The 18575-nt window shown below is 34.5% G+C and overlaps 2 protein-coding genes across 5 annotated transcripts in view; both read right to left on the bottom strand.

Moving 5' to 3' along the window:
- The window catches only part of Superdeath (Suppressor of ER stress-induced death), a 46920-nt gene extending 45013 nt beyond the window's left edge, over window positions 1-1907 (bottom strand). Inside the window, exon 1 of the mRNA XM_071721947.1 lies at window positions 1777-1907. The gene's annotated coding sequence lies outside the window, so the exon portion shown is untranslated. The remainder of the gene's footprint in view (window positions 1-1776) is intronic.
- Window positions 1908-4502: 2595 nt separating this feature from the next.
- The window catches only part of Vha100-2 (V-type ATPase subunit a family protein Vha100-2), a 32544-nt gene continuing 18471 nt past the window's right edge, over window positions 4503-18575 (bottom strand). For 3 of the 4 annotated variants that reach the window (XM_071721950.1, XM_071721952.1, XM_071721953.1), the window contains exons 2-14: window positions 14457-14597; window positions 13474-13653; window positions 12838-12966; window positions 12642-12724; window positions 11422-11548; window positions 10782-10958; window positions 9775-9987; window positions 9118-9331; window positions 8588-9014; window positions 7968-8095; window positions 7645-7874; window positions 6887-7281; window positions 4503-6493 (exon numbers count right to left, since the gene is read on the bottom strand). In XM_071721950.1, the coding sequence (XP_071578051.1) occupies window positions 6397-6493; window positions 6887-7281; window positions 7645-7874; window positions 7968-8095; window positions 8588-9014; window positions 9118-9331; window positions 9775-9987; window positions 10782-10958; window positions 11422-11548; window positions 12642-12724; window positions 12838-12966; window positions 13474-13653; window positions 14457-14573 (2517 nt within the window). In that variant the 5' untranslated portion in view covers window positions 14574-14597 and the 3' untranslated portion in view covers window positions 4503-6396. Of the gene's footprint in view, window positions 6494-6886; window positions 7282-7644; window positions 7875-7967; window positions 8096-8587; window positions 9015-9117; window positions 9332-9774; window positions 9988-10781; window positions 10959-11421; window positions 11549-12641; window positions 12725-12837; window positions 12967-13473; window positions 13654-14456; window positions 14598-14687; window positions 14746-18575 lie in introns of those variants that run through there. The other variant, XM_071721951.1, reaches the window with a different exon arrangement.

Genomic DNA, 18575 nt, shown 5'->3' with positions numbered 1-18575 from the left:
AAAGGACCATGTGATCCTTATTCAGTTTATTTCTTAACTGATATTATCAATGATAATTTATCATAACGTATTATGTATTTTGTATTTTATTATAAAACTTATTTTGTATGAAAGTTTTAAATCCTCTCGTTATTTGTATTTTATTTAAATACTTTCAACATCATTTATTGTTAGATAAGACAATATCTATTATATAAACGACACCTGGAAGCTTGTCGAGTTATCGAAGATTAAATTGTATTAAAATAAGACTCGAATTAATTCTGATTTCAGTCGGTTCATCTTTAATTGTTTATTAATAAATTAAAAATCAACTAGATCACAAAATAATAAAAATAATAATAACTAAACGAAATATATTTATTTCTTAAATCGTGTGCTAAAATGTACCGCGCACCACGGCTAAGCAATTACTAACGCAACACATAACACGCTTCACGAAGTTTCTGATCCTCAATGTCACGTCGAGCTTTCGCGCTTCACGAGATTCACCGGTGCATTTTGCAGATGCGCTTGCTATTTGAGGAAGAATACGTCCTATGGCGTTATGATTTATAACTTATACGCAAGCTACGACGCAACGGTTGACAACAATTGTCTTCTTGGTTGTCCGACGATTAGAAAATAACTACCGAGCAACCACCTGCACAACGCTGCTCGCATATCTCCCTTTCAACGCACTCTCTAAAAGTCGAAGAGCGAAATATCACTCAAAACGAGTGAAATGCAAGTGTAACGAAAAGTGAAAATTGAGCCTGTGAACTTCGAGTGATTCGCCAAGAAAGACTAAATTGCGCTCCATAAGTTGAAGTGAAATCGCACTCTATTTCAGTAAAAGAACACTCTTTTCGAGTGCATCAAATAAATGTCCATAGAAGTGAATTATGTCACTCTACAATTTTGAGTAAAAAAATCATGATTTACTATAGCTTTAGAGTGAGATCATATCACTCCAATAGAGCTAGCCGCTCTAAAAATTTGAAAAATTCACTCCCACCTTATGAGTGTCTGCATTTACTCAAATTAGAGTGACAACTCTCTCTTTTGAAGTGACTATCGCAATCACTCTAATATATTAGTGGCGAAACTACTCTATGAAATTTAGAGAGCGATGATTCGATTTAATATAATTAATGAAATATTTAACGCGATTCATATATTAATTACTTTTATGCGAAATTAGCAAGACACTAACGCTCCCGCGCCTGTGAATTCCCGAAATTCCACACGTGCATAACGTCGTCGGCATCAGCGAGATTAAACTGTACTGCAGCTCTAAGCCGTAATCTTGAAATTCTATCAACTAAATTGAAAGCGGTTAAAAGTCGAAAATAAACGATTTATAAATATCTTCAAAACGTTCTATCATTTGCTGAGTATCATTTGTTCCGCGAACGGCTCATGTTTCTTGAATAAACATTGTTAACAAATCTCAATGAAATAGCAACTGGAAATTTCATAAATTTTTTAAGAAGGCAGTATAATTAACGAAGTGATTATCACTTCTGATTCATTGTTTGTTTATTGTAAATAAGCATAAGAGAAATCTAGAAAAACGAAGAAAAACACTTATCTAACTCTTCATTCATCTATTCGTTCATCTAGCGGAAATCTGGGAGAACGCATTTCAGATAAATGCCCGAGAATAATTTCGGGAAGTGGGACGTGCCCCTTGGGAAAATGGGACAACTCCTCGCAACTGTGTGAGCCGTAAAGCCGTCAATTTATATATTATACATGCATATATAAATCCGACCCTGATGATCGTACACTCACCTGCGTTATCGAGCGCGTACGGGTCCATGCGCGAGAGATGCTGGCGCCCGGGATATATACGGGAACACACGGTGGCAGGGAGCGCGCGTCGCCTACTGAACTCTCGTCTCGCTCTGTTCTCGCCCATTAAATCGGAGAAAACGTTGCATCAGCGCGCGCAACTCTGTCAAATACCCACGGTGCGACCGTTGCCGCAAATTCGATCTCCCGTAGGATTGGATCGGAAGTGGCGGAAGTGCCATGCCATGCCATGCCATGCCATGCCATGCCGTCGTGCTCCAAGTGGAAGATCGCGAAACACGAGAGAGGGAAAAAGAGAGAGCTTCGTGCGATCAATAACGATCGAATAGCTTCAAAGCTGTTAGTTCGAGTTAATAGAAGTCCTCCGATCTTCGCCCTCGTCGAGATTGACTTCTGCATAGCGATCCGCAATATTCAACCCCGTATAACTTTGCAAATAGTTCCGGTGAATAGTTTGCGTATAACATTTTTTTTTTTTTAACTTTCGTAAAATTCTTTAAATAATAAACAAGGGATGATTATTATACATTACGTTAGATTATTATACATTACGTTAATCAAATTTTCTTGTGATTACACGTTATTTAAACTTATAACCGTCGAGACCAATCATTATTTAATATAATAAATCTAAAAACATTTTCCGATTGTATTAAACATCAAATAAATGGCTTTCAAAGAGTACGAAACAATAAATACTTTTTTTATTTTATACACTTTTTCGGATGCAATAAAGACAGATATTAATTTCAAGTTTTTATTTCCTAGGCAAAGTCCGATGGAAGCGCGATTATTTCACTTAAATAAGCAGGAACTTTTTATTGCGCTTTCATATCTCTCTTCGCGACAATTCGTGACAGAGCTCTTTCCTCGTGTCGATTGAAGAGCAAATCCGCGATCGATTTAATGCGTACGAAGCGAATTTCGTTAAGACCTTGGTTTATATTTTGCACACGTTTTGCAATAAACATTTATATCTCTAAAAGTGAGAAGCTGATTAATCATAAAAAAAAAATAATTGTCTGATCAAAATTGGTAACCATTTTGGAGTTTACAACCATTAAATTGAATTTAATATATATTAAATTAATTAAACAAAATATATTAATTATTAATGCAATATTAAATCTTAACAACGTAATTGCATTAATAATTGTAATCATTAAATGTCTGATTAACTATAAAATCAACAATAATAAGTGGAATTTGATCAATATGTGAATACCACAAGCAAGTTATAGATATGCACGATTTTCGGCTAAGCTGGATCTTTTGTGTAAATTTATGTACATTTTTCCACTCAGCAAACTACACATCAATTGTTTTATCAGTTTTGAAACACAGTCTAGTTCGAATAGTAAATTCACATAATTAAATCGATTTAATAATGATGATAATAAGCATCCTTTAAATCACTACAAGATTTATTGCAAAAAATATTATTCCAGCCAGGGTTCGAAGACCTGGACCTCCCTCCAATCTGTGACTGGCGTCTTTACCAATTTGACTAATTCAATCAATTCGACTGAAGCATGTAGTGATTTCATCGCAATAACCAGTAAATATTAAGGAAAACATTCATTGCTTCAGGCGACGTAAATAAAAATATTATTAGGCTACCAAGATTCAACTCGACTGAAAATAACACATCTCTATTTACTTGTGATAACTGTGTACGGAATCTTTTTGTTTTTATTTTTTGATTATTTCTCAGCCTGTACGGTATTGAAGGCGGCTGATATTGACGCATTATTTTGCATATCATGATGAATTCTTTCACAAGGAGGCGGTCACGATTTAATTATCGCCGCCAGACTTTAATTAAACTGATACCGTCCGTACGTCTTTGGACGCACCGTAAAACAGTTGGACGTGTCCTAATTGCGAATTCCCGGTGACTTATTTACAAGCAGTGGGGATACAACACGTTACGTCGTACAAGTCGTTCTAATTAGAAAAGGCTTACAAATTTTCATTTGTTTCTGCGCGGAGACAGGATGTCTCAAATAGCAAGAAAATGAAGACCAGGAAAAGTTGATTAAACGACTTTCTTGTATTGGAAAAAGTTTAAAACGCTTTAAGATCATTTTATTCCTTTTCTAATTGAAAGCAATTTCTTCGTTCCTTTATGAAAGCTACAGCAGACAAAAGATGTATACGATCCAATATGACACATTTCTGTATTTAATCAAACGTTAATTATCGCATTTCGAAGTTTGCCAATAAAGAATCTTTCCATTTTACGCAAAAGAAAAAAAATTAAGGATAATTGTTTTCGTTTTTAGAGAAAGAAGCATATAAATCTGTTGAAAGCACACGGAATTTAAAGAGTTAATCCGCTAATATTTTCAACGGAGTTATTTTAATATCCATAATCTATGAAATATGTAAAATAAATCCAGTCCGTTAACATTTGTAGCGTACTATACACTAATTATGAAAATACACGCACGTTGAGCTAATGAGAAATGGGGGACAGTTCTGTGCGTGACATTTTCTTAAAAAGGATATCTATATATAACATTCGTTACGTACTTGTAAATGAGATTCACACATTTCCCGTTTCTATACCAAGTAATTAATCAACATTTTTTTTCTTTTTTCAATTACGCTACGCACGTAAGTAAGTTTAAATGATAGTCAATGTGATGTCTTCGAAAATTAAATAAAAAACAGAAGAGAGAATAGTGAAGAACACGTCAATATATGCAATACTCATTAATTTATTTTAACACATTGATAAAATATATATTGAATATTTATCTATATATACACAAATTATATCCCAGAGATCTCGATCTTAATTTCAATTAAATTCACAACTAGGAATCAATCTTTCCGTAAGAAAAATTTATTTTCTTCCTTAAGGAAGGTTTTCAACCATCATTTCTTGCCACAACTGATATTCGGCACTGGAAGAGATAACATTGGGTAAATTAATTAGCTTTGCAAAAACAAAGCAAATATTTAAATGGGTTTCGTTATTCAATCACGGCACGTGAATTTCATTCACGAGAAGACCCTTATTTTAAACCTTATTTATATAGGCCGAAGATGTTTGACGTCTTTATAACGAAGATCGACTGAAAATCACGTCGTCGAGAGAAAATCGGGATCTCGGGAATATCTCGCGCACGAGTGTGTAGTGTGTACACATCGCTCTCTTTTTGACACGTCGCATTAATACCTAATGGTGGATACAGTTGTTATGGTAACTTCGCGCAAGTTCGAATACCTCTGGTTACCAATCACTCGGTAGGATTTGTACTCTAGTAATACAAGAATGTACATTTCGCCGCTTGTCTGAGTCCGTCGAGCATCGATCAAGCTGTACGATGCGGCACCCCAGTGAACACAATGTCCCAAATCGGGACATATGACATCTTAAAGATATCATTAAGACGTCTTAATGATATCTTTAAGATGTCTTGAAGACGTCTTAATGATGTCTTTAAGACGTTATATGTCCCGATTTGGGACATGCATGTTATCTGGGACACGATTCGGATCGACATATTTTCTTCATTTTCCAATTTCTTCATCGTAGCGCCATAATTACAACGGCTCCGATTACAGCTTTTCTGCGCGGAGAATGAACTATAAGCGCGACGTTATAAAATATTACAACGCGCGACGTGCTTAATGACGAGCGACAGCGACTATGGCATGTCCACGTTACTAGGTAATTAATGGAATGAATATAACGCGCACTCGGCAACATCAGCAGCAGCGTAGTTGCTGAATCATATGCGTCTTTTATATCTCTTTTCCGCTTCCGTTGAAATAATACCGCGATCATGGTCGTTTAACGTTGAACGAGCAAAGTTAACTCTAATCGCGAATCTTATCTTAAAATGAAATAATTGATAAACCAATTGAATTCGTTTTACTAAGCGCAGACGTTGTTGCACTTCCCTTATAGAAAAATACACTCAACCCATAGAAAAACCCTTAAAGTTGGGTGTGATTTCGGACCGCCAATAGAAGGTTAACCATCATTTAAATGGTTAACGTTCTATTGGCGGTCCGAAATCACACCCAACTTTAAGGGTTTTTCTATGAGTTGAGTGTATTTTTCTATAAGGGTTCCTTTTCTTAAAGTATTAAACTATAAGTAATTTAAAAGAATTATATATACAAGCAGATAAAAATTAGCAAAAATTTACTAGCAACAAAATTTAGACCCGGCTCCGCAAATAAATTCTTTTTTCAAATTCGGTGGATTAAATAAAATAAAAATCTGAAAATGAATATCTAAGATAAACTTTTATAATGCGCGCCAATTTCTCGATCGGCATTGTTATCAACGTGTAAAAAGTATTGAAAAAACGTATATTTCTTCTTCTTCTCTTATTGTAATTATCGTGTGCGTATTTGACCAATGTACATAGACACGTGATCAATAACTATAATTGTTGAAGAAGGCACATTGTCACACTCATTTAAAACAATCCATGGCAATTAATCCTTCTTGTACTTTCCTAGGCAACAAGACAAGGCCTCGCGTATATGAAAATATTTAAAATAAAGAAATTTTCGCGCATAATATTTAGTAATTATATATCTAACGATTATTGCTGTGAAGACTAGCGGCAGCATCTATTCCTCGACATCCTCTGCATCTAAGATGCTCTTGAAGTAAAATGGTTGGAAGGGATGTCCTAAGCCCTCGTAAAATTTACTCATGAACTCGACCCTAAAGCATAAATGTTATTAAAAGTAGATAATAGAAGACAGCAGGATACGATAATAAAATGCCTTAATTCTCTAAATTTGATCAATTAGCACTCCACGTCAGTAAATAGATCAACAGAAAAACTATTAATAAAAACTTTAGAAGTTAAACATTAGAAATTAATACAAAAAAAAAGATTTATATTATTTGCTGAAGTTGAAAATGTGAAACCAATTAAAAATCAATTCTTATTAAATAAAATAGTTAGAAAATAATCTGCATTTTTTTCCCACTTAAAAGGTACCCTACAATTTCCTTCTTAAACAGTTTCGGACTCGTTTAACTTCACTTGAAACGAAACACTTTATCAAAAAAGCGCAGCCTCTTTGAAACAGCCTGGTATGTCACACGTACCAATGAAGTCGAAGCGTGTGAAGAAACGCCGAGAGGCCCTCCATCAAGACGAGAATGACAACGGTGAAGAAGGCCCAGACAGCAAACACGGCAAATAGGACAATACTGTTGATGTACTGATCTTCCTCGGCGCCTAAGCCTATTCGCAACACTCTGTTCCAGAGCACTTCTGACAGCTGAGAGTGGGCCAACGACAGGGCCCATAATCGTAGATAGGAGGCAGTGTGTGAAACGGTGGATAAAACGTATTCTATGGTATGGATGATCTGAGTGATCATCAGCTCGCTGAAGCTGTCGTCGTGACCGTGATCATCCGCCGCTGCATCCTTGCTAGTCCCAGCGTCCGGCAGTTCTTGGGCCTGCAACTCGATGTCCTGGGATGCACTCCCGTTACTCTGGGCAAGCAACACGCGTGTAACATCAGCCGAGTGTTTCATTTGTATTTGTGATTAAGTACAAAACACCAATTCTCCCATTTCATCTAATATTATGATCCATCAATCTCGAGACGTTTAATATTATTAGCTATTGTATGCTAAATTTTTGTTTATACATATATCACCGATATCTGCGATGATCTAATGAGCTTAATAGCTTGCTGAAATTACTAATTTCGTATATATGTACAAGTGACGCTTATATGGTGTAAGGTAAAAATCAAAGGCCGCATTTTTATTATTAAAAATTATGAGTACAATAAAATAAATCATTAAGTAATAGGAATTAAACGGTACAAAGCAAAATAACAAGTTACTTACGTAAATCTTTCCTGGTCTATGTCTCTTTGAAAATAGAATAAATAATGGCTTCCCGAATAGCATAACGGGAACGCACAAGAGGGCGGCGAAAAGCAAAACCATCTGCAAGACATCCTGTCCCTCGAACATGTACTGGGAACATTCATCAGGCACAATGGCATCTTTGAAAAGCATCATGTTAATAAATGTAATTAACACCGACGGTGCGCAACCTGGTGTCAGTCTTGGATCTACATTACAAAGCATCACATTACGTCACAGAAATTATGTATGTGTGTATATGTATATTGCAATCACTTACTTGAAGATAAATTAATATTTACCTTCAGCCTGAGCCTCGTACAAAACCCATTTAATAAACATCAAGACAGTCATGTAGCAAAATAGCCATACAAGGAAGAGCAATTGTGGTAGAAATTCAAGGAACAAGCTGGCATATCTCTTGAAATATCTGAAAAAAGGTCACAATGCGCGATATATACAAAACGTCGATCAACGTCGAAAACTTTGATCAAACCTGCTTCGGAAAGAATAAAAGTATTTTATGCGAACAGGAATTCACGGAAATGCTTTCTATCGAATTATCTCGAGATATCACTTAATACTCCTTAACTATCATTTAATTATGGCAATAGGTACACATAAAAAAATATCGTTTAATCTTTCGTAATTCTTCTTCAAGAAACGCAGAACACAATTTGACGTACCCTGCTCGACATTCATACGTGTATTATATATGTAACGCATCTACATTTTCTTTCGACAGTAGTACAATTTTTGCAATCACTCCCCAGATAGCACCATGTCAAAAATTAGGACATAAGACATCTTTTAGACAATATTTCATCTCAAAGATGTCTTCAAGACGTCTTATGTATGTCCCAATTTTGGACATGCGTGCTGTCTGGATCTTAATTTCTTTCATCAAGATTACGATACTTACACCATATTGACGACGTTCATGCAGACGCCGAAGATCATGTGCGCGACGCCAAGAATAATCGACAGCTTCATCTTGAACGAATTGTGAAATACAATTTTGTTGTGAGCGAGAGCCCAAACCGGGTCTACACCCAGAGGATAGGGATACTGTAGGTAACTCTCGTTCTTATTTGGCGACAATTCTAGCGTTTTGTTATCTCTCACGTCGTTGTACGAATACCTGACCCTCCAACTAGATCCGAATATGTTAACTGACTTTGCGAATATGTCGTTGTAGATAAAACCACTGTAGATGGAAAACAAACCCATGAGGAGGATGATGTAACGACCGCCGAAAAATAGATTCCCAATTTCGTTGTCGGACTTTTGCGCGTTGATCTTTTTCTCCATTAGCACCATAGCCAAACCAAAAAGCGTCAGTATCAGCCCTAACACAAAAAGTCACGTACCGATAACGATTACTTGACAAAATATATATCTATTTCTCACATATTTGTTCATCGTTTCACTTGCTCGCTCGGATTTACTCACCATGGCCAGCGTCGCCGAACATAACGGCGAACAGAAAGGGAAACGTAATGATAGTGTAAAGTGCCGGATTGGCTTCGCGATACGATGCCACACCGTACGCGTCAATTAGATTTTGAAAGCCTCTCGTAAACTTGTTCGTCCTGTTGAACGTCGGAGGATTTTCATCCGTGTGGATCACGTTGAGGAAAGACGGTATGGAGCTGCCACATTGTCGCTAAAAAAAATAACCCCCACATTCCTTTGTTCAATAGATCATATCTTTGTGTTTCGAAATGTTGTCTTCTGAGGAGACGGTAACAATACAAAAACTTTTTGCTTCGCAACAAATTATAAGTTATTTAGCAGAATACGGATTTGACGCTGTTTCTATAAGCGTAGCTGCTTGGAACTTAATAATCCACTTGTAAATATTAACTCAAGTATAATTTCTAATCTTATTAAGTTTTTTATTGACAATAAATGAAATTTCTTCTATTATGTCTGGCAAAAAAATTATATTTTTATTTAACACAATATTGCTTCTAGTCTAGTCAATTATCGTAACATTAACCGTTTAAATCCTTTTATTTTTATTTTTAAAATATATAAAGCAACAAAAAGAATGTAGTCCACGTTATAATTTTATTGGATATTCTTTATAGGTATATGTACACTAACCGATCCTTCTGTAAGACAATTTTGTACGGTCCCGAGATCGGAAATAGGCATCCAGCATTCTCCGATGAGACATTTTTTCGACACGTCCATATTGAACAGATTCATTGTGTGATAAATAGCTTTCATCTTTCGCACCATGATACTCCAGTTTGGTAATTCCTTCGCTACGTTATGCAGAACACGCTGGCGATGATCTTGCGTTTGATTTAGTACCTTAGCAGAAAAGTTATTCAGATACAATAAGACATTTCCTCATTGCCTAGATTAGATAATCAAATATTAATCAAAATATTTCCTCAATTTAATTATATGTTGTTATTAATTAAAATCTGCCAAGTAATATTTAAAAATAAAATTAATCCCAAAACAAATTTTTCATATGTAATTATATACATATGTATAAAATATGTCTATATATGTTTTCTTTCTCTTGTATAATCTCTGAACGTATAAACAAGAAAAATAATAAAAAGAAGAATTAAAAAATAATTAAAAAAATGATTTTTACATTGTTTTTTTAATAAGAAAGTGACTTGAGAAAATGAGGAAAAATTGTCCATATAGGTACATATAAACATATATATCATCATCATCATATATAAATGTAATATATGATATAATCATATACAAAAATGTAATAATTATAAACAAAATATGATTTTATATATATACATTATATAATCTAATCGCAATTTTACCTTCGTGTAAAAAAATAATGCAACAACTATCTTTCCAATTATTTTTCAATTATTTATCTTATTATTTTTCTTGTATATACAAACAAAGATTATGCAAGAGAAAGAAAACACATGTATAGACACATTTTACATATAATTATATATAGAAAATTTTTCTCTGGGACCACATAATAATAATTAATATTAATAATAAAACTATGATCTAACAGTACATTTATAGGAGACACACATTCATATTAAGTACTTATTATGTAAATATACTATTTAAATATTACACATTTGTAATTTCTTTTGACACAACAATCTCACCAATTTAAGGTCCTCTAGCCGTGTACGCACACCTTTCAGCATTTCCTGACGTTCGGCATGGCTGGTTGGGCACGGATAGAGCGAGGCGTGGAAGCCAGTGCAGACTTTTTTAATACGGGTCTTCAATTGTTCCCCTTGAAAAAATGCCACAAAAGCCGTTTTATAGATTTCGTTGCCCTGAAAACAATCGCAAAAAAAGGATCAAGCGCATCGATGAACGTGCAACATTCTCATTTTGCGACATGTATTAAAGCGAAGCTAAATTAATTTTTCGAGGTCCGTTAGTTTTATTTTGATATTGCGTGTGCCACCTTTTTCACGCGTACACTGAGAAAAAAATGTTGTTAATTTGACTAAACTCGTTTAGTTGGTGTGATTTGTTTAATGTAAATATTAATATATTTAAATCAAATATACGTGAGTAATATCAAGAAATATTTTATTTTATTTTATATAATATTTGTTGAATTAACAAATGTTTGCTTGACAGCCCGTGACCGCTGCATTTAGTTGAATCAAATAATATTTCTTTGAATCTACGATTTTTTTTTCTCAGTGTATAAATAACCGATAAAGATTAGCAAATATAATAAATTAAGTAATTTTTATGTGTTAAAATAAAATAAGGATGAAAGCTAACCGTAGCCGGATCCTCCAGCGGCTTATCAAGTTCAGTTTGCCGAAGAAAAACGTTTCCGCGTGATATACGCCAAAGCATTCTCTCAAAGGCTGGAACTCGTTCGCGATTTATTACCCCACCGACAAATCTGCAAGAAATTAAATATCATTATAACATCATAATTTATCAAGTAATACATTATTGCGTCATATAATTGTTGCTTGTAGACATACACTAATTCTAAGTATAACAGTAGGTATCATTTCATTTGTCGCGCGCACTTCTAATTGTAATGCTACACGGAGAGAATTTTCTCTTAAAATTTACCCTGAAATCATGGTAGTTGTGGGACAACATGTACCACCAAGAATTTTATGTGAGCTATTCTGATTAATATCCACCATAATAAGAAATATTAATATCTATTTCATTAAAATATAAAATATATTTGATTAATTTTACTAAAATATATCTAGAAAATTTCAATAATTTTTCAAAATTTACCAATCTGCATGGTAATTTTTATCACGTTGTTTGTAAAATGTCTTTTGTATATTTTAAAAATTCCTTGGTTTTACCAAGTTGTCCCAAGTTTGTAGTGAATTTAAGGGTAAAATATAACAAAAAATTCTCTCCGTGTACAAGAATTTTTATCATTCGAAAACAAGTCATATAAAGCAAAATTATTTGAAGAGAAAATTGTTTATCTGAAATCTTTACCTCTAAAATTCTTTTCTATAAACCCAAATATAACAAAATAAATTATCTATCACACATTATCTAAAATTGTATACAATTTATATAAAGCAATAAATCAAAGGCAATTTTTTCGTTTAAAAGAGTTTCTTAATTTTCATTTTCATTACGTCCAAAGTTATCCAAAAAAATTGTCCCACAAGAATATTATTCATTATATTTTTTCAACTTACTTTTTTCAAATTTATGTTATCGCAATGAATTAATTACATAATTAAATTTATAATTAAAATGATTCTTTAGAGATAAGATATGTATAATAATATAGCGGAAGTTTTTATATTCCAGGGCAAATCCCGTTGGAATAAGCGCGCGTACAAAAGTATATAGCGAACTCGCATGGGGAGTCGCTTATACAAAGGCGTCAAAAGCGTCCTTTTAATATTATTAAACGTCACACACGCGAGCTTAATATATTAACGTTGTATATTTAACACGCGAGAGAGAACCGGCTTGAGTGATGATTCCGTAAAACTGTAACTTACTCCAGACGTCCGCGAGTCGAGACGACGGGATTCGGTGCTTCCTCATTGATGAGCGCCTTGGTGATCGAATCGTTGGCTTCTTCCTGTTGATATAGAAGAAGAAGAAACGAATCTTGATTCTTCGACAAAACGGTAACATCAATTACACGAAGGAGGGCGGCGCTACGAACAAAAGCTGCTGAACTACTTTAGGTACCTCCGTGAAGAACGCTTGCGTCTTCTCGAGCACGTGTTGTAATTCCGTCAGCTCGAGATAGTTGCTCTTCAGGTTCACCGCGTTCTGGCTCAGCTCTTGTATGTCGTTCTCTGTTTTCTCGAGATGCGCCTGTTGCGAGAGAGAATGCAATTGATATATCGAACATACTATCGAACATACAATAAACACGCAATTTAAGAGAATATCAATATTGTAAATAACAAAATATTCTGCTATTTTTTTATGTAATCACAATTAATAATAATATTAAGCACGAGTTTTTGGAATATCGATTCTCATTTGTTATTTTTCAACGTTATCATAAAATACGACCTTAACGTAAACACTCACTGACGCTGACTCATTTCGCATATATATGCGGCGCATTTATGCTTGTTATGTGCTAAAAAAAACTTTCATCTTTCTATTTTATAGTAACGTAACTGTCTAAAAATATTTTTTTTCCATCATAGAAAATGTAAAACATTTTTTTTTAATACATCACATTTTACGAACGTATAATCGTTAAATCGTCAAAAACACGAGGATTCGGGCCTGACGCTATTTTATTCAGATTTATTTTACGCGGTATACGTCGAAACAAGCTTTCGACGAATTTCGGAGGAAATTTTTTACCTCGAGATCGATAATTGCACGTGGGTTGGGCGCGCGCGGTAGTTCCGTAAGATTATCCGGGATTGGTACACCGTCTTTCTTGACCTCCGCCTCGATGTACCGAAGCTTGCGCTCCAGTTCGTCGCATCGTCGGACCTCGTTGACGAATTTCCGTTGAAAATAATTCAAGTCGCCGTTCAGCTAGACATTACGTCAAAATTTAATATGATTAGTTTCCGATGTAGTCAGGAACATTAATGTGTTCATTAAAATTAATCTTATGTGCAGTCCATTTAAATTGAATCACCTGACTGTTCACAGGATATGCAACTTCAAAATGCATTAAATGGTTTTATATCTCACGCAAAATTTATATGTTCTTTATATAATAGTATTAGAATGTTTTAATTTTATTATATACAATTTACATACTACAAAGTATATAAATCTTACGTAGTAAAATTAAAATATTTATAATACTTTCAAACAAAATTTGTAACTTTTTAAATAAATTATTTTTAGGTGTTTAGGTAAACATAACACTTAAGTCTCGGTGTTAAAGAATTAAGATAGCATTCTATATCTAGTTATTAATCCCATATCTAATCATTTACTTCAATCTGTTAAACAAATATTGTTACAAGTATAATAACGTATTTCATAGTTTGATAGAATTCTTATATTCTTAAAATTAAATATTTCTGCAGTTAACAGATCAGTTGCGGCATTTCTGCAGTTACCTATGCTAACTGATATAGAAATTTAATATTGTTTAAGAAAGAAACGCTTTCTCTTCTCCCTTTCTCCATAATAATTATTATAAAATATAATAAATAAGATAACAGACGATGAATTTCTCACCCCAAAACAAAAAACATAATTTTAAAATAACTTTAAACGCATCAGCTGACATATTCAAATCATCATAAGTAGTTACAGACTAGTCAGTCTAATTACATTAAATAAAGTCATCGATGGAGAAGATCACACTTAATTCAACTTACATCACGAAATTGCACCGTACCGGTTTCTCCAAGTTCGGAAACAGAAAGGTAAGCCGTCTCCGGCTGAATGAACAGCTGGCAAAGGGCCATCTCCTCGCTCCTGAACATCGCCCCCATTTTCAAAGTAATTTAATCCTTATCCTGCGACAAGAAAAACAATATTTCTTCTAAATTGCAGCTTATATCAAATATAACAGAAAATAACGAAGGTATGGTGCATGACAACCGTACCTTTTGCGACTGAGCTATTTTTATGTTGCTCATAAAGTTGCGATTTTTATTTAACTTCCTGAAAATTATAATTTTAACGTGCCGTACGTCTCGTCCAAATAAATTTACAAAGTTGCAATTTGAGTAATACTGTTTAGCGGAAATATTAATACGGCGAAATCAATTTATCAAACTAAAATATTTTTTTTTGCTAATTATTTCTAAGAAATATAGAAAAAACGCGAGTAAAAGAGACACATTAAAACTGTAGGAGGGGTGAATCGTGAATCTTAATCGACGAGATATCGAGCAAACATTGATACAAGATAAAGCAATTGTAGTCACGTCTTGTTAGCACGACACGCACATTATTATCGATCAATAAATACGTCACAAAAATATGCGAAATAAAAAACGAGGTCACCGTGCCACTACAATGAAACATCAGTTTTACATATTTTAAATATCTGTTAATTAACATATTTGTAAGATCTTAATAAAATGAATAAAAGAAACAGTCTCTAGATCTCTGCTAGGTAAACGAATCAGTACAAATAGCAGAAAATCCTGCTGTATATATTTAAAAGAAACTACACGGAGTGTAAAACTACACGTGAAAAACGGAGCAGACTAAAATCAATATATCCGCTTATAAAAAAGCCGTGTAAGAAATTGTATTGTTGACATTTTTCCACGATGCTGATTGGTTCTCTCATTGCACTGACTTCGTGAGCATCTGTCATCGCATATTTTGACAGTTTTATGTATCAAGGGTTAATAGTGTAATAGTAATAGTATAAAAGCTAAATAGCGCGCGCGAAGCGCGCGTCTGTGATGTCTAGTTGTAAAGTAAATTTCCGAATAGATCATTCACAAACTTCTTTTATTCAAATTAAAGCAGCGACTACGAGAGTGAGACGAAACTCAGAAAGAAAAGAACCAAAAGAAAAGAACGCGGAAAACCGTGATAAATGACTTTCCTTGTCGACGGGGAAACCGCCAATATTTGATTTGCAAACACACTCTTCTTTTTCTCCCGCGCTTAAAAGATCGAAGATTTTCTCACAGGAACGACATTTGAGGAATCGCTATCGAATTCAGCACGTACGCGTGCTTATTTATCGACAAACACAAATTCCGCCACACAAAATGCAACACGGGAAATGCATGTATTTTAATCGTCGTTTAAATTTATCGTATTTAAAATAGTCATTATATACCCGACGCAATCTGATCGCCGAAAGTTCAAACGAAAAGTTTTACGGCCGCGGCGCTCTGTTTCCACGTAGTAGGCGGAGACGCGAGGGTAAACAGGAGTGCCAGATAAGCGAGACGCTCCATAAATATGTACGTGAATAAAAGTGTTACACTCGCGTCGGCACACCCTCGCCGCGCCGGGTTAAATTCTCGCTCTTATCGCGGTTCGTCAACTCGGATAAAAAAAAGTGGCGCCGACGTTACGCTGACGTTACGTTTGTTCTCAAATGCGGTCCGATAATTAGCATTATATAAACTGTGCGTATCGAGTTCGAGAGGAGGAAAGCGAAAAGTCTTAGATGGCATAACAAGCAATTCGAAAAACCTATAGAATTTTAGAAAATTCGTAGAAATCGAAGATGCGTCCGCAAAAAATGTGTCACGCATGCTAAAATGACGTTTCTCCGAAACATGGCGGAAAACAGTATAATCTTCTTCTCACAGTAGCAGTCTTCGTAATCGTTCGATAAGGAATCATAAAAGAAATTAACTAAATGAATTATTAACATCAACTAACGTTTCTTAAAACATTTTTCGATACGGCATCCATCCATATCTTCTTTGAAGCTATCTTACACCGTGAGTAAGCCTAGCTTCATTAACTGCAAATATCGAAAGATTAGCATTCTTCTAAGCAATTTTAAGTATCGAAGATTAGCATTCTTCTAAGCAATTTTAACGACTTTCTTATCGGGGCACCATTGCCCGTGGCTAATTATAAAGAGGACATTGAAACACTAACGTGTTATCGACTCGACTAATTAACATCTCAAGGTCTGATCGCTTCGACCGGAATTTTCGTTAACGTACTCATTCCATTACTCATCCGTAATTTCTGAAGCGACAATGTATCCTTTTCATTGCAATTTAACGTCAAAATATCAGTTTAAAGATCAATTTAGACAATATGTTATATAATATATTGTTTTAAGACAATACCAGGAGGACATTCTAGGCGAGCAGTAGTTCAGCAAAATTTCTGTCTAGAAGCTTGCTAAATTTAATACCGCGCCTGTCGCAAGTCCTTCTCTTATTACTTGATCGCACGAGAGTCTGCAATTGGCTAAGTGGCTTGTCTCGTTATTGCACGTGCAGATGCACGCTCACAGTGTATATTAAGGACAACTCTCTCCCATACTTCACTTATTTAATATTTTTAATATTGTTACGTCAATCGATATTAAAATGTAGAGTACGGGTAAACTTAACAGTAAAATTTTTGTGTGACTCTACATATCTTTCATGATTGATATTAACAAGAAATTGGCACGATTACTTTGGCCCCTTGATTTGACGATGATTTCTGATAGTATTTTTTACGCTGAACAAAAAATTATATAGGTCTTATAAGGCTAACCGCTCTAGTTTTCGAGATATACAGTGTGTTAAAGTTAAAAATAAATCATGTAAATTTTTAAATAATACTTCGATTGTGTGTATAGACCGTATAGACCGTACACATGTAGGCGGGGGTGGGTGAGGGTGGACCTCGGTTCGCATGGAAAGTTGAAAACTCGAACCGTACAATAATAGACCTTGCTTTGCCCTATAAGCAAGCCAGGGTGGGGTGGACTTAATGTCTTACGTTGTTTACGTTTTTTAAAAGTAAATCGTAATCCACTTGCGGGGGAGCCCCCGCATAAAAAAACCAATCTAACTCGAAACCTATATTTCTAAAAACTTGAAATTAAAATTTGGAAATAGAGACAAATATTAATCATAGAATTTTTTTACTATTTTTTCCGTGTTCCTCGCCAAAAATTCCTCCAAAAACCACACATTTCAGAGGCCAAAGTTATCGCAATTGTTCCTTTATTTTTAATTTTAACACTGTATATCTCGAAAATTAGAGCAGTTAGCCTTATAAGACATATATAATTTTTTGTTTAGCGTAAAAAAATACTACCAGAAACCATCGTCAAATCAGGGGACCAAAGTTATCGTAATCGTCACAAGAAATTATTAAATGTGCTATATTTATTAAGAAATATGCGAACAATTCACTGCACATTTTCTAAAAATATTGTAAAAAAATTTTTCTTTAATTTTGTGGCAAAAAATAGTCTGCCATAAAATAAAGTCTAATCTGCTTAATTAAATGACAAAAAATTTTAAGTATAGATATATGTACAATAACGTTCAATATTCTCATCATCGAATGTGGCTGAGAGCGTAATCGTAGAATGTAACATTGCGTGCGAAAATGTGGTAAATAGCTAAAGCTGTGGTGAATTGATGGCGGACGGGCGTTGGTTTCCTGTGAGATTGTATGAGTTCAAGTTTTATGACGATACATTTGTACAGCGAAAGTAGACAAATTGTAGCATTTTAACAATGTCACATCTCCGCTCATCGCTACAAAAAAAGAGAGGAAGTGAGAACAGAGAACAATTGAAAACAGAAGTTTATTATATTTTGTGAATAATTGCCTAGAGAAAATGTACAGAATGAGAGTATAACGAATCCAACTAGACGAAAGAAAGGGGGAGAAGAGATAACCACTTATGGTTGCTGATTAGGTTGTAACCCTAATAAACTCGGGGGCAACAGGTTCTTCACATATACATATACATATACATATACTTGTCGTTATAGCTACTAACTACGTGAGATTACGCTTCGCGAGATATCACGCTCGACAAGAGTTATTCG

Source organism: Temnothorax nylanderi, unplaced genomic scaffold, assembly GCF_030848795.1.
Source record: "Temnothorax nylanderi isolate EJ_2023f unplaced genomic scaffold, tnyl_v1.0 TNYL_tig0447_pilon, whole genome shotgun sequence".
In the NCBI taxonomy this organism is placed as follows: Eukaryota; Metazoa; Arthropoda; class Insecta; order Hymenoptera; family Formicidae; genus Temnothorax; species Temnothorax nylanderi.
This window is presented reverse-complemented; position numbering and strand designations above follow the sequence as displayed.